We start from the raw sequence: 13,804 nt of genomic DNA on the forward strand, positions 1-13,804 counted from the left end.
ATGTTTGGAGATAGTTCCGAGAGGCTATGTAGCAGCTTTAGAGATTCAGTCTACGTTGATGGATAAGATCAGAGAAGCTCAAAAGACCGATAAGGAGGTTGCCGGGATAAAGGAGAAGATGAGCAAAGGAAAAGCTAAGAGTTTTCGTGAGGATGAGCACGATACCTTATGGTTTGAGGACCGCGTTTATGTGCCTAATGACCCGGAGATCAGGAAGTTGATTCTGTAGGAGGCCCATGATTCACCGTATTCGATTCACCTAGGAAATACCAAGATGTATCTGGATTTGAAAGACACTTTTTGTGGACCGGAATGAAGAAGGATATTGCGGAGTATGTAGCAGTTTGTGATGTATGTCAGAGAGTGAAGGCAGAGCATCAGAAGCCAGCAGGATTGCTACAGCCATTACCGATACCCGAATGGAAGTGGGATAAGCTAGGCATGGATTTTATCACGAGATTTCCCAGGACTCGATATGGGTTGTAGTTGATCGTTTGACGAAGGTAGCTCATTTCATCCCAGTGAAGACCACTTATACCAGTGCTAAGTTGGCAAAGATATACATGACCAGGATCGTATGTTTCCATGGAGTTCCGAGGACCATTGTATCAGATAGAGGAACCCAGTTTACCTCAAAGTTCTGGAATCAGTTGCACGAATCTTGGGGTACCAGGCTAGAGTTCAGTACAGCCTTTCATCCACAGACAGATGGACCAACCAGCTACATTTTCGCACACAAGGAAGTGCCTGACAGTCGGGACCCACCTGGTCGAAGCGTACGTAGCATTTTCATTCTGCTCGCGAACGTGTACGTACATATATACTGGTGGATGTAGAGGCGCCCATGTGTCATAGTAGAGGCGCGCACGTAGCATGTACACGTACGTACAGCGGCCAGTGTGCAAGAAAGAAAATACGGCCACACATGTGTACATACGGGCAGGGTCTCGAACGCCTACTCGCGCATACATACGACCAGGGCTCGTGTACATGGCTGGGTCGGAACGGAGAAACAGCGTCGTCATCGTGTTCATGGGGAGCCAACCGGCTGGGTCGAAACGGAATGTGTCGTCGTGTTCATCGGGAGGGCTTGGACAGAACAGGCAATGGAAACGAGGCCTGGCATACCGCGGAACTGAGAAAATGGCCTTGTGTTCGACCGGCCACGTTCAAAACAGGATCCTGTTCATCGGGAGGGGTCTGGCGTACCGCAAAACGGAGGAGACGGACCTCCTACGGTCGAAACGGGGGTCCTGTTGATCGAGAGGGGTGTGGCGTACCGCAAAACAGATGAAATGGACTCGTGTTGGAGCGCTACGGTCAAAACGGGGGTCCTGTTCATCGGGAGGGGTGTGGCGTACCGCAAAACGGGACTCCACGGGATACTGTTCATCTCCACCTTCGACCTCCTCCAGCCTCCACGGGCTCCTGTTCATCCAGCCTCCACCGTGCACTACTCCACCGGCAACTGTTCAACCACCCCTCCACGGGCATCCCTCCATCATCTACTGTTCATCCAGCCCTCCACGGGGTCGTCCTGTTCATCCAGCCCTCCACGGGGTCCTGTTCATCCAGCCCCAACCGGCTTGATCAATCGGGGTCCTATTCATTCAAAGGCAACGCCACGGGGCCTAGTTCATCCACCCCCACTCCTCACTGTTCATCCACCCCCCCCTCCCCGGCAACGCTCACTGTTCATCCAGAGGCAGCATCGATCGGCTTCAGTTAGCAGCAGTAGCGAAGGAATCGCTCAATCGGGTTCAGTTAACAGTCATCGATCGATTGCTCGGGTTCAGTAACGCGTAGCCTACAGTGCAATCCCTCGGGTTCAGTTAGAGCCCAACGCCTCACTCGGGTTCAGTTAGAGCTAACGCCTCGCACACACGCGCATACATGTACGAGAAAAACGTGCATCGCTCGGCCCCCGATCACCCACCGTAACCGGGAACTCTTCGAAATTTTCCTCGCCCTTGCTTCTACCACGGTTTTTTCCGACATGGACGGGCCAAAGAATGTCATGCAGCTGCGTCTCCGGCCCGCCCAGGATGAAAAGCCCATTTTCTGTCATGATTTTTTGTCATAGAAGTAGGAGCCCACCACATCTATGATGATACCGGGTTTTGTCACAATTATCGTCATAGAAGTGTCATAAGTATGACAAAAAAAATCGTTCGGCCAAAAATGTCACGGATGTGTCTTTTTTTGTAGTGAAGTTTCGACCCCAAGGCTCAACATATAAAGAGAGGGGGCAGGGCTAGCACCCAAGATATATCAAGAAACATCAAGCCGTGTGTCGACAACCCCGACCCCTCTAGTTTATTCTCTATCATAGTTTTCGTAGTGCTTAGGCGAAGCCCTGCGGATATTGTTCTTCACCAACACCGTTACCATGTCGTCGTGCTGTTGGAACTCATCTACTAGTTCGTCCGTCTTGCTGGATCATGAAGGCGAGGATGTTATCAAGCTAAACATGTGCTGAACGCGGAGGTGCCGTACATTCGGTACTTGATCGGGACGGATCGTGAAGATGTACGACTACATCAACCGCGTTGATAAACGCTACCGCTTTGCGATCTTTAAGGGTATGAAGATACACTCTCCCTCTCGTTGCTATGTATCTCCTAGATAGATCTTGCGTGACCGTAGGATTTTTTTGAAATTGCATGCTACGTTCCCCAACAAGAGGCGCTCGCATTGGCAACTGATCTAAATGTACATCACATTATCGTTTCGTCGGATTCGAAACAAGCAGTTGGAGATATCAACAAGGGATCCTGAGGGGAGTATGGAGCCATCATCAACGAGATCAAGCTCCAAGAGTCATCGTTTTCTTGTTCTTTTATTTTTGAAAGTCGTGCTGTCAATCGTGAAGCACATAGTTTAGCCAAATTCTTGCTTAATCTGGGTCAGCGGCGCCATGTGTGGCTTGGCCAACCCCACAACCCGACTTGTATCCCACATTCTATGGATTTTGATGAATAAAAATTGGGTAAACCCTTAAAAAAATAGCCAAGCCCAGTACAGTAAGATTTTTTATTTTTATTTTTGAGTCAATTACACCGGTGATACTTGAACTTGGCGTAAATGGCCACTTTGATGCTAAAACTTGTGGCATACATTGAACTGAAGCAATAACTTGGCTCGGGTGTGCAAATACAGTGCCAACTGTGTTTGGATATGAAATCAACGCTGACTTGGCCGACGTGGTGTGGGGCCCTTTGTCAATGAGTAGAAGTGTGTGGGCTGTTTGTCTTTTGCAAAAAAACCTCGAAATTTTTTATTTCTCACAAAAAAGACCCTGTCCACGCGGTAGATGGTATTTTATTTTGTTTGTTGTATCACAGGTAAGTCCTGACGTGAAAATTAAAAGGGAAAATGTTAGACTCCTACACTCCAACACGCGACCTAGATTTTTTTTGAGAATTCAACACGCGACCTGCTGTTAGGGCGCACGCGCTCATAGCCACTGCATGAATTACATTCGGATGTCTAACAAAGATAACACATGAAACCTATTTGGCGCTGTAGGCACCGGTTATAGCTGTTTTTTTTTTGAGAATCCGTTATAGCTGTTTTCTGTAAACCGGCGCCTACAGCTACGTTAGTTGGGCTCGACCCATATACAGTGTTTTTAACCGGCAAAAAACAACGCCAGTTTCTCGTATAGAACTTGTGACCTCTGTCACAGAGGTATGCTCGACTTACCACCATGCCACAAAGTGGGTTCTTGTAAGTACCAACTATTTCCTTCTTTTATTCCTTCGCTTTCCTACTTTCACTCTTTTGTTTTTTTCCTTTTTTCTTTTTTTGTTTTTCATTTTTCATTTTCTGTTTTTTTTTCTTCCTAGTTCGATGAATTGCTTTTGTAAAAATGTGAACTTTTCCTTTAAATCAATGAAATTTTTCGGAAATTTGCTGAACTCCTTTTCAAAATGATGAACTTTTTTTTCAAAATCTAAGATCTTTTAAAAAATCCATGAACTTTTTCCAATTTTGAACTGTTTTTCAAAATTGATGAACTTTTTTTACAATCTGATGAACGTTTTCCAAAATTGATGTCATTTTTTACAATATGATGAACTTTTTTTAAATTCGATGATTTTTTTTGAATTTGATGAGCTTGTTTATCAAATTTGATGAACATTTTTCCAAATTAGATGAACTTTTTTAAAATTGATGATTTTTTCCTTCAAATCGATGAACTTTTTCATTTTTGATGAACTTTTTTTAAATTTGATAAACTTTCTTTAAACGGATGAACTTTTTTACACACGATTCGCCGGCTGTGAGTGCCAGGATAATACATGTGGGGCTTAAATTGGCTGCAGCCCATTTTACACACATTAGTTTTTTTTGAAATATTTGTGAAACGTAAGTAATTAAAATAATGTTCAAATTATATATATATATATATATATATATATATATATATATTACATACAAACAATGATTACTAGATAAAAACATTTAAGCATACACACATGTACTCCCTTCGTTCCTAAATATTTGTCTTTCTAGAGTTTTCAACAAATGACTACATACGGATCAAAATGAATGAATATACACTCTAAAATATGTCTATATACATCTGTATGTGGTAGTCCATTTGAAATCTCTAAAAGACAAATATTTAGGAACGGAGGGAGTATTATATAAACTGTTTATTAAATAGGACATTTAAAATGTTTAATTAATAGAAAAATATACACGTGTTGCTTATATTTAAATATTCAAATTGATGAATACAAAAATTTATGTGAAGTTGTGAAGACTGAATGGTGTAGCGGCCAGGATCGACTGTGACATGGGCAGGGGTCGCACGTTCGAGACGTGAAGGCCTCCTTTTTTTCTTGTTATTAATTTTCAGTATGTACACTCAGGGCCCACTGGCCATAGAGTCAAAAAAAGATGAAATGCCATCTTCCAACGTCGACAGGGCATTTTTGCGGGGGAAAATAATTCAAGGGGGGGTTCGCAAAAAAAAAAACTGGCCACACGCCCTCCTGTTTGCCTTCGGGTCATTGACGGCGGGACCCATGCGATGTTGGCGCCCCTGATCAGCGGCTCGGGCGTACACAACCGAGATTTGCACTGTATTTGCACGATCGAGCCAAATTTTTACACCAGTTCGATGTATGACACAAGTGCTAGCACCAAAGTAATCATTCGTGTCAAGTTCAAGCACCACTGATATAATTGACTCTTTATTTTTGCTTGAGTTGAGAGGGCACCTAACTTTCAGTGGTGTCGTGCCGCTTACCTCCCCCGATTCTCTGGGACGAGAAAAACAGACGGGTTGCCCACCCATCGCTGTCGGCACCAGCCTTCGCCCTTGACTACGTAATACTCCTATGGTGTTGTTTCCCAATTGCCGGGATAACAGTGACGACGACCGTCCTACAGCCACCAAATGGACCTATCCATCCACCGGGTCTGTTGTGTTCTGTGTAACACAGCAGCACTAACAGTGGATATCCGGCACGGTTAGCCCACGAACCGCACGCGCTTCACGGCCACAGCACATGACATGACCGTGTCTGCCTTAATCAAGTCTCGATGGCCGGCCGTCTCGGGAGGTCCAGCACCGCACGTAATCTTACGCGCGTTAATGGCCCGGGCCAATTCCATGGTTGGAAACACGTACCCATCACCAATCAATGGACGCGTTGCCGTGCCAGAAAACTCCAGAGCAAATTAGGAGGCCGGACAACGACGGCTAGTCGACGGCGGCGTCGTGCCAGATTGCCAGGGTTTGGAATTGGACCCTGTAATTAACGTGTGATGTGGACGGCGGCGTTGCGTGGTGGTAGTATGCATTTCTTCTACTGGCTCGGTTTTCGATGATCTTTGGGTACGTGCGTACGTGGTGGTGACGAGTGGGACAAAGTACGGACGGAGAGTGGCTTTCGTTGAGCCATTGGTCACGTCTCATGTTTTGGAACTTGGATTTGGAAAATAACCCAATGGACTAGAGCGCGTATGTTGTAAGTGCATCTTCAACGCTTATCCGGAAATTTGCTCTCATGATCCGTTCGTGATCAAAGAGGACCATGGGCACCGATGCGGGAACTGGGATAGCCGCATATGTTCTGTTACATTTTGAATGAAATTTAGCGAATAAACAAATTTGATTCAAAGTTAAACAAACCGGACAATATTCATTCAGATAATTTTTACATAAAATCTGATGCTTTTCATCTAAACCCGGAGCAAATTCATTACATTTAGACATGTTTCAAGTAGACCGGACTCTAAACCTAGACTAAAATGACCGCCGGCGCCCGTTCCTATCTCCGGACGGCCATGAGCCCCGAAAAATGAAGCCCTGCCCCCTTTGCAACCCTCCACTAAACATGTCTTTCCCATGTCCCGCAGCCCGCTCATCTGACTGTCGGATGCCCTGGAGGAATGTGCTTCAGCGAGAGTGAAAGAATAGCCTCCGCTTCCCTCGTACCTTCCATATGTCCGGCTGCGCCGCTCATCCGAGTGTCCTCCGCTTCCGCAAAGCACATATCAAGGTTGGTTTTGGGGGCGGGGGACGATGGTGGCATGCGAAGAGGGCAAGATGCTGGGCGTGTATGCAGGCAACGCGTCGGTGGTGGTGGTGGCCTTCGTGGGATCCAAGCGGCGGTGGCCTCCCATAGTCTACTTTTCTTCGTTGTCGGCGGCCGCTGCGGACGTGCTGGGCGCCTCATTGATCTTCACGAAACCGACTTCTTTCTCCCCGCTCAAGGGTGCGGTTCCGCGAACGTTGATGGCGAATGGCGCGCGACGAGCAGTACGACACAACCTTGTCCATGGCGGTCGTGCTCCTGCGCTGTGATTACCATTTTTGCAACTGTGATGACTGCTTTCATCTATAAAAGGAGGGTCAGGCCAACCTTCACAAGGGTCGAAAACCCTGTCCATCTGCAGTAGCTTAGCAGCACCTCCCGAGCTCCTTGCCGGCAAGGTTGCGCTCTATGTAAACACATGGCTCGTACACTCATAAATCCACCAAAGCAGGAGTAGGATTTCAGGATACTGCGGCTCGAACCTGGGTAAAGCACTTTTTGTGCTTTCTTGGTTGTTGTTGCTTTTTCTGTGCTGTGAGCCCACGCCAAATGTAGAAGGGGTTCTCTGGCCCCATAGCGACGACAGTCAATCTTTAGCCATTTGAATGCAGCGAGGAGGCATGCTCAGCCGGGTGTGCAGTGGGCGGCGCTCTCTCGGCCGACGCCCTACTTCAATGCCGATAGTGAGAGGTCGCGTCCGCTCTGGGTCGGCGGCAATGTGAGCAGTTGGCGTGGGGCTGGAAAGCATGCGGGCGAAGGGGGGAGGGTTTTGGGTGGGCCATGGTTTCCAGACGCGGACATGTCAACGGTCCAGACGCCCATAACCCCGCTCCCCAACTTTGTCTCTGGTTTGCGGGAAAAGCACGTCCGGACCATCCTGCAGACCAATACATATTCACGTTTGATGGCAAAACACATCCCAACCACGCTGTCCAGACAATTACGGACAGTTTGAGGATCAATGTTGGAGATGCCTTAACTACAAGGTAGTTACCCTAAAAAAAACTACAAGGTAGTCTATCTCGAAACTGACAATATGAAAAACAATTTAATGATATACTATATATTTGTTGGTGTGACGTGCGCTTTGTTGTATGGTCATGCAACGGGTGACTCTTGCGTCCAGTCTTGTAAACACAAAGACCCTTTAGGCTGGTTGTAATGGGGAGTATCATACACTAGTATCATGCATATGATACTAGTGTATGATACTACCTCCCTAATGCATAGTATCATGTAGTACTTTATTTATTGCCATGCATGACACAAAGTAACATAACATTTATTATGATGCGGTATCATGATGATACTCCACCCTCTCTTTCTTCATTTAATGCTATGACACCTCATCAAAATTGTCTAATTGGCATGCATGATACTAGCTATGATACTACCATTACGATCAGCCTTAGGGGGTGTTTGTTTCGAGGGACTTTTTGGTGTAGGGACTAGAAAAAGTCCCTAGCAAACCAAACAGGGTGGGACTTTTTTAGGACTTTTTGTTAAAAGTCCTTAGAAGCACCTCTTTGAGAGTCTTTTTTAAAAAATCCCGGGACTAGAAAAAGTCCTAGGACTAGAGAAACAAACACCACCTTAACCCACCAAAGGTTCAACCGTAAAGAAGAAGAATATGCAACAATGAAGGTCGAGTTATCTTAGAATATTGCAAGGTCTCCAATTGAACTTACTTTTTGACATTGTTCTCCGGTTGAACTGGTCTAGTAGTAAAGATGATTCAACAGTCGAACGAGTCCAACAGCGTGGTGAGCCTGCACCTGAAACGGGTCGCATAAAGCAAGCGGGTGAAAAGAAAAGATAAGAAAAGAATGCCGTGTGAAGCATGTGACGTGCAACCTCCCTCGCAACAGAGGAAAAAAGAAAAAGAGAAAGCAAGCCAAGGCTCCTTCCGTTAGCTTTTCTTGACGCCACACGTCACTCACGAGACGGCGACCGAGGCGACGCGAGCCGCCCACCAACCGGGTCAAAAAAAACACCACAGGCGCAGGCCGATCAGATCCCGCACACGCGACGCGAGGCGGCTCGCTCCCCTCGCGGCCAGCCCACACCGGCGCCTAGATCCCGATCCGCCCAAATTCCATTCCCGATACCTCGACCTCGCCCCCGCCTCCGCCATGGCGGACTGCCGCAGCCTCATCGAGTTCCTCCGCGCCTTCGAGCACCGCCGCCGCGCCTCCGCGGCGGCCGGCGGCTCCCCCTCGCCGTGTGCCCGCCCCCGCCGCGCAGCCTCCTCCTCCTCCTCATCGCCATCGTCGCGGGGAAAGCTATTCACCTCGCTCTGCGACAACCCGCCCCCGACCGCCGCCCTCGACGCGCTCGCCCTCCTGGCCGTGCTCGGCGCGCTGGCCTTCCTGGCCGCGCCCTACGCCAGGCTGCTGGCCCGCGAGGCCGCGGACCTGGTGCGGCAGTACCCGGAGGAGCCTTACTCGTACGTGGCCTTCGCCGCCGGCGCCGGCGCCGCGGTCGCCGCCGTGGCGGGGCTGCTCGCGTGGGAGGCGGCGGGCCACCACGCGCGCAAGTGCGGCAGGCCCCGCTGCCGCGGCCTGCGCAAGGCCGTCGAGTTCGACATCCAGCTCGAGACGGAGGAGTGCGTGCGCGGGAGCGGCAGGCTGCTGCCGCCCGGCGGCCACGCCAAGACGCTCCTCGCGGCCGCCGGCTCCGCCGCGCGCCTCGTCGAGCTCGGCGAGGAGCACCGGGAGCTCGAGGCGGAGCTCAGGAAGATGGCGCCCCCCAACGGCCGCTCCGTGCTCATCTTCCGCTCCCCCTGCGGCTGCGCCAAGGGCAGGATGGAGGTCTGGGGCGCCAAGAAGGTGCGCCGGATCAAGAAGTAGTAGTAGCAGCATGAGTGGATGACACCAGCGCTTACTGCTCTCCATAATAAACTACAGTAGTTTTCTAGTTATCACATATAGTACTCTATAATACAGTGCTCTTGCACTTGTGGCAAGTATAGTTGAGAATAAGGAGAGGAACAAAGGAATAGATGCATGTCTTCTTATATCACTTGTGATGCACATCACACCCCAAGATTATACATAGCTTTGCTCTTTCATTTGCAGTTTTTAATTGAATTATGCAATAAGTGACTCTTGCCTTGCCTGATGCTGATGGTATACAAATAAGTGCTGCGATGTACTTTACTTCAAAACTCGTTTATGTTGTGTGGACGAACAGATACATCACTTTATATGCTGGTTGAATGATGTGCACAGATGACTGCGGACGAATTACTTCCATCTTTATTCTACACACGCTTCTCTGAGATATTAGTTGTGTTCGTGAAGTGTGCATCAATTGATGAACTGTTCGGTTTTGTTTTAACTTTTAAGCTGTGTTGAGCTGAAAGTCGGGATAGCTTCTGTTACTAAATTGATTTAACCATGTTATTTGGGAGGGTAAGGTTCTGGTAGTCCCTGCTATTCTTACTACTTAAATTCCGAGAAATTATACTATTACATGGATGAGTATTTCTCACCATGGTTTACCTGTATTAAGTGTGACGCTTACTCGGTTGGTGGTTCTCTAGCTATCTTTGCCTTCTGCATTCTGTTCCTATATTGCATCCCTATTCCCTTTTTTATTATTACGGACTTGATATCCTATTCATATGTATTACACCTCTCGAAATGGAGATTTAAACTGCTGAGCCATAACATCTCAGTTTCTATACTCAATGGTTGAACTCTGGTGTACTAGTATTTTTTCTTGACCTACGCAGTTTAATCACCAAATAATGGTGTTGAAAATGCCAGGAAAAATTATTTGTATGCTCATTTCTTCGCTTCAATCATATTGCATATCATTAACAATTCAGCTCCAGCTGAAGCCATTTAAATCAAAATGCCTATACCCGTGATCACCATCATCAGTGTTTTGAGTGTTCAGATCAAGTTTCTTCCCAGAACTTGGATGCTCAAAACCTGAATGTTCAACCAATTGTCTCTTGCAGTTTGGTTCTTCAAGATATAGTCTGTCCGCATCTCTTTCTTTGCTTCCTGAGGCTGAACTGGTGGTGCTGCCTCTGCCATTCTTTTGAGGTGTAGTATATTCCTGTTGAATCTCCATGTCACTTTCACTTCCAAACTCTGCTTTGTGGTACTCATTCACATTGTGCAAATGACCCATCTTACGCTCGCTTAGGCTTCTATTAAGGGAAAACTGGTACTCACGGTCAGGAGAGTGCTTTCTGCAAAATATTGAACTATCATCATATGCTTTGAGCATTCCATGGCTGTGTAGTCTATGCTCATTAATGAATCCTCCGGCTGCAGTCAAACAGTTGTTGGTTGAACTTTCCATGAACTGGATTTGCCTTGGCTCTAGTCTGTGCATACTTGAACTTTCTTTTATCTCTGTAACTGCATTGCTGAAACATTCGTTTGATACTTGTGAGACTAGTTCTGATATTTTCATCTTTGCATCTTCCAGGTTTGCAGGACCCAAATTCTGTTTTCCAAGGCTCTCTTGTGCCTGCTCTAGAACTGCCTGCAGATACTTCCCTTGGGCTTCTATCCGTAGTTGCAGATGCCGTTGTACCTGTTGCCAATTTAATTTCAGGTTAGAACCACTGTACTGATGGATATGTTGTAGTCACTGCATGCATGGTGTGTTACTTAGCTGGAATTTGACAAAAGTTCGTTGCTACATTAGAAGAAGGTATTAAGCATCCGAATTTAGTGAGTGGTGCCAAATTGCTTTTTCTCTCTTTTGGTTCTTTAATTGCTAGATTATATTCGTTTTATGGGGCCATCCCTGGAGGAAGCGCAGCGTTCAAAGAGGTCAAATAAGGATTTAGAATACATTATCAGTTTTTTCTTTGGTCGGCACGAGAGTGGTAGCTGGATGCTCGATTCAGGTTATCTTGATTTCCATCTACTGTGTGCATCTAATGAATTGTCTCGGTTAAGAGCTTATTACACAACTAGTTTCAGTACCTCACCTCGAGTTGTTCGTTTAATTGTCTCTGCACCTCGATTTGCATCTGTAGGGCTTCACCAATTTGCATAGTTCTGTCACCCAGTAAGAGAGATTAGTACTTCAATATTCACATGAAATACAATTTTGAATTGCATGCCAGTTTCCTTACTTCTCTGGCTGTGGAATGACATTTGTATTGATCATCGCTGGCACACTTGTTCCGGGCATGCCATCAGCTACAATTGCACATCCTATGGCTGCAAAATTTCATGGCCTGTGTGTCATTATACAGTTTTATTATAATGGTAAAGATAGAACTATAGAAGTTAAACTTGGGCTTACTGTTCTTGTTTGTCCCAACGTTAACTTGAGCTTGGAGGTTCTTACTGAGCCTGTATTTCTGAAACATCAAAGAAATTCTGACTTGACTGCAGTTATGGGTGCCATTTTTAACATGAGAATTTATGATTATCATGTACCTGAAGGTGGCTTTTCAGATGATACAAGGTGAGTCCTGGAATGCCCATAAGCCTCATGACTGTTTTTGGAGTAGCTTCTGCGTGATAAACATATGAGTGTAAGAATTCAGCGGACTTCTGTACAATGAGTAGATAAGAATCGTATAGACGTATACTAACTTTCTGCTCCGCCCAATTGATTGACCGCATCTACAAATCGCTGATGTAACTCGGGTGTCCATTTCAGCCTTGGTTTTGCATCGGTTGAGAGAACTAGCCCGGAATCTCCTTGCGTACTTCCTCCGTGCAGAAACAGATGCCTCTCCATGGGAAAGGTCGTCCTAGTAGTGAAGAGCTCACTAGGGCCCTGATGTTGGTGATACATCTTCTGCTGTAGAATGGACAGAAATTGTTAGAACAACAGAAATGTGGAGGGCAGAAAGATCAAACCAACTTCTTACTTGTTCTGCAGTCGCTTCCTTCCTCTTTGCTGTTGCACGTTGAAACTGTGTATTGAGTATTTCCCTACTGACAAGATGAATACCAGTCCTGTTCTCCGTGTGAGCTTAAGCCTGTTGATACCCTTTTGGTCTTCTCAGGTTGGTAAGCAATGCCCTGTGAGGGGCTCCTTATATGGGGAAACATAGAATCTAGCATCTTAGAACAAACAGCAGAAGAACAATCTTTAACCCAACTGACAGAAGATGCTGTCCTTAGTTATTCTTGGTAATAATAACCAAAATGAAAATATCAGTACTAATAGCAACCTGTGACAGCTGAGTAACATCAACCTTGTACCCCCTCAGTAATGAAACTAGTCCTTTAGCTTTCTCTGCATTTCTGTATGGAAACTTCAGCTGCATATTTTACTCATTAGATCAGTAGAAGGTATATGTACATAATAAATACCTACAACTGGAGCAATTTATCTTTCTGAAATGTTATTTTTTGGCATATTATCTGCTATCTGCTTGGAGCGTGAAAGATACATTTCCGAATCACTCATTTTGCCGAGATGGAAATATTTGTGCAACTTCTCTGTTACCTTAGTTACTAAGTACTTAGTTTAGTGTTGCTGGTTCATGTTATGTGATCAATGATTTTAATGTTCTTAGAGGAATACAGTATGTGTATCTTTGTTTAAATGAATCAATTAAGTTATTTTTTTTATTGCTGATACTTGTTGCCTTCTTGGAGAGTGACATCTTACGTGCAGAAACACAATTTTTCTGTCAATTTATTCTGTCCTTTGTACTACTGTAAAGTGGATAGAATATGAACAAGCACAAGTTCCATCAGTGTCCTTTCCTGAGATTGGTACATATTCTCATTGTAGTCCAGAAAAGTATGGACCTACTGGCTTATGCTCTTTACATGGGATAAGCTCCATTTGAACCAGACCACTTTGCTTTTAATCATCACTAGTCAAACAACAGCACTTATGTGCTATGATACTGTATGTGCTACACAACCTTCATCATTTCAGTACTTTTTGCTAACATAGGCAGCTGCCTTATAGCAATCATTCTTCTAACCAAGTCACTGAAAAGTTAGATGTGAGTTCTAACTTCTAAGCAGAAGTAGGCGTTATGTTTCCTCCCTCCCTCCCGATTACTTATAAAATATAATATGGGTACAGTACAGTAAATTCGTGTCTGGTTCGTCGGGAGATGTGTTCTGCAGCTCTAACGATCTGGTTTTGTTCTCTTCCTGCAGTCAAGTTTGTCAAATTGATCCGCATTTCATCAATTTGCCTTCATTCCTTCATATTTTTTTTTCTTTGGGACACTGATAGAAAAGGCATGAGTTATCCTCATGTATCATGACATGAGTAATAAAGGGTAAGGATAAAAAGGA

At 45.8% G+C, this 13,804-nt stretch overlaps 2 protein-coding genes across 4 annotated transcripts; one reads left to right on the forward strand and one right to left on the reverse strand.

Annotated features, from left to right (window-relative positions):
* The first annotated feature begins 8,385 nt into the window (after positions 1-8,385).
* On the forward strand, positions 8,386-9,624 carry LOC123137418 (uncharacterized protein At5g19025). The gene has a single exon (XM_044557171.1). It carries the CDS (start codon positions 8,687-8,689, stop codon positions 9,401-9,403), a length of 717 nt encoding a protein of 238 aa, XP_044413106.1. The 5' UTR covers positions 8,386-8,686; the 3' UTR covers positions 9,404-9,624.
* Positions 9,625-10,129: 505 nt separating this feature from the next.
* On the reverse strand, positions 10,130-12,540 carry LOC123137387 (myb-related protein 1). Of its 3 annotated transcripts, none has more exons than XM_044557140.1 (7): positions 12,409-12,519; positions 12,128-12,335; positions 11,969-12,045; positions 11,832-11,889; positions 11,659-11,746; positions 11,512-11,581; positions 10,130-11,108 (listed from the first exon to the last, which is right to left on the reverse strand). In XM_044557140.1, exons 2-7 carry the CDS (start codon positions 12,330-12,332, stop codon positions 10,383-10,385), a joined length of 1,224 nt encoding a protein of 407 aa, XP_044413075.1. In that variant the 5' UTR covers positions 12,333-12,335; positions 12,409-12,519; the 3' UTR covers positions 10,130-10,382. The 3 variants fall into 3 exon arrangements, with proteins under 3 accessions (XP_044413075.1, XP_044413067.1, XP_044413082.1); XM_044557132.1 differs by having other exon boundaries at positions 12,128-12,338; XM_044557147.1 differs by having other exon boundaries at positions 11,969-12,335; positions 12,409-12,540.
* Between the last annotated feature and the right edge of the window lie 1,264 nt (positions 12,541-13,804).

The sequence above is a fragment of the Triticum aestivum genome, chromosome 1B, assembly GCF_018294505.1.
Source record: "Triticum aestivum cultivar Chinese Spring chromosome 1B, IWGSC CS RefSeq v2.1, whole genome shotgun sequence".
NCBI lineage: Eukaryota > Viridiplantae > Streptophyta > Magnoliopsida > Poales > Poaceae > Triticum > Triticum aestivum.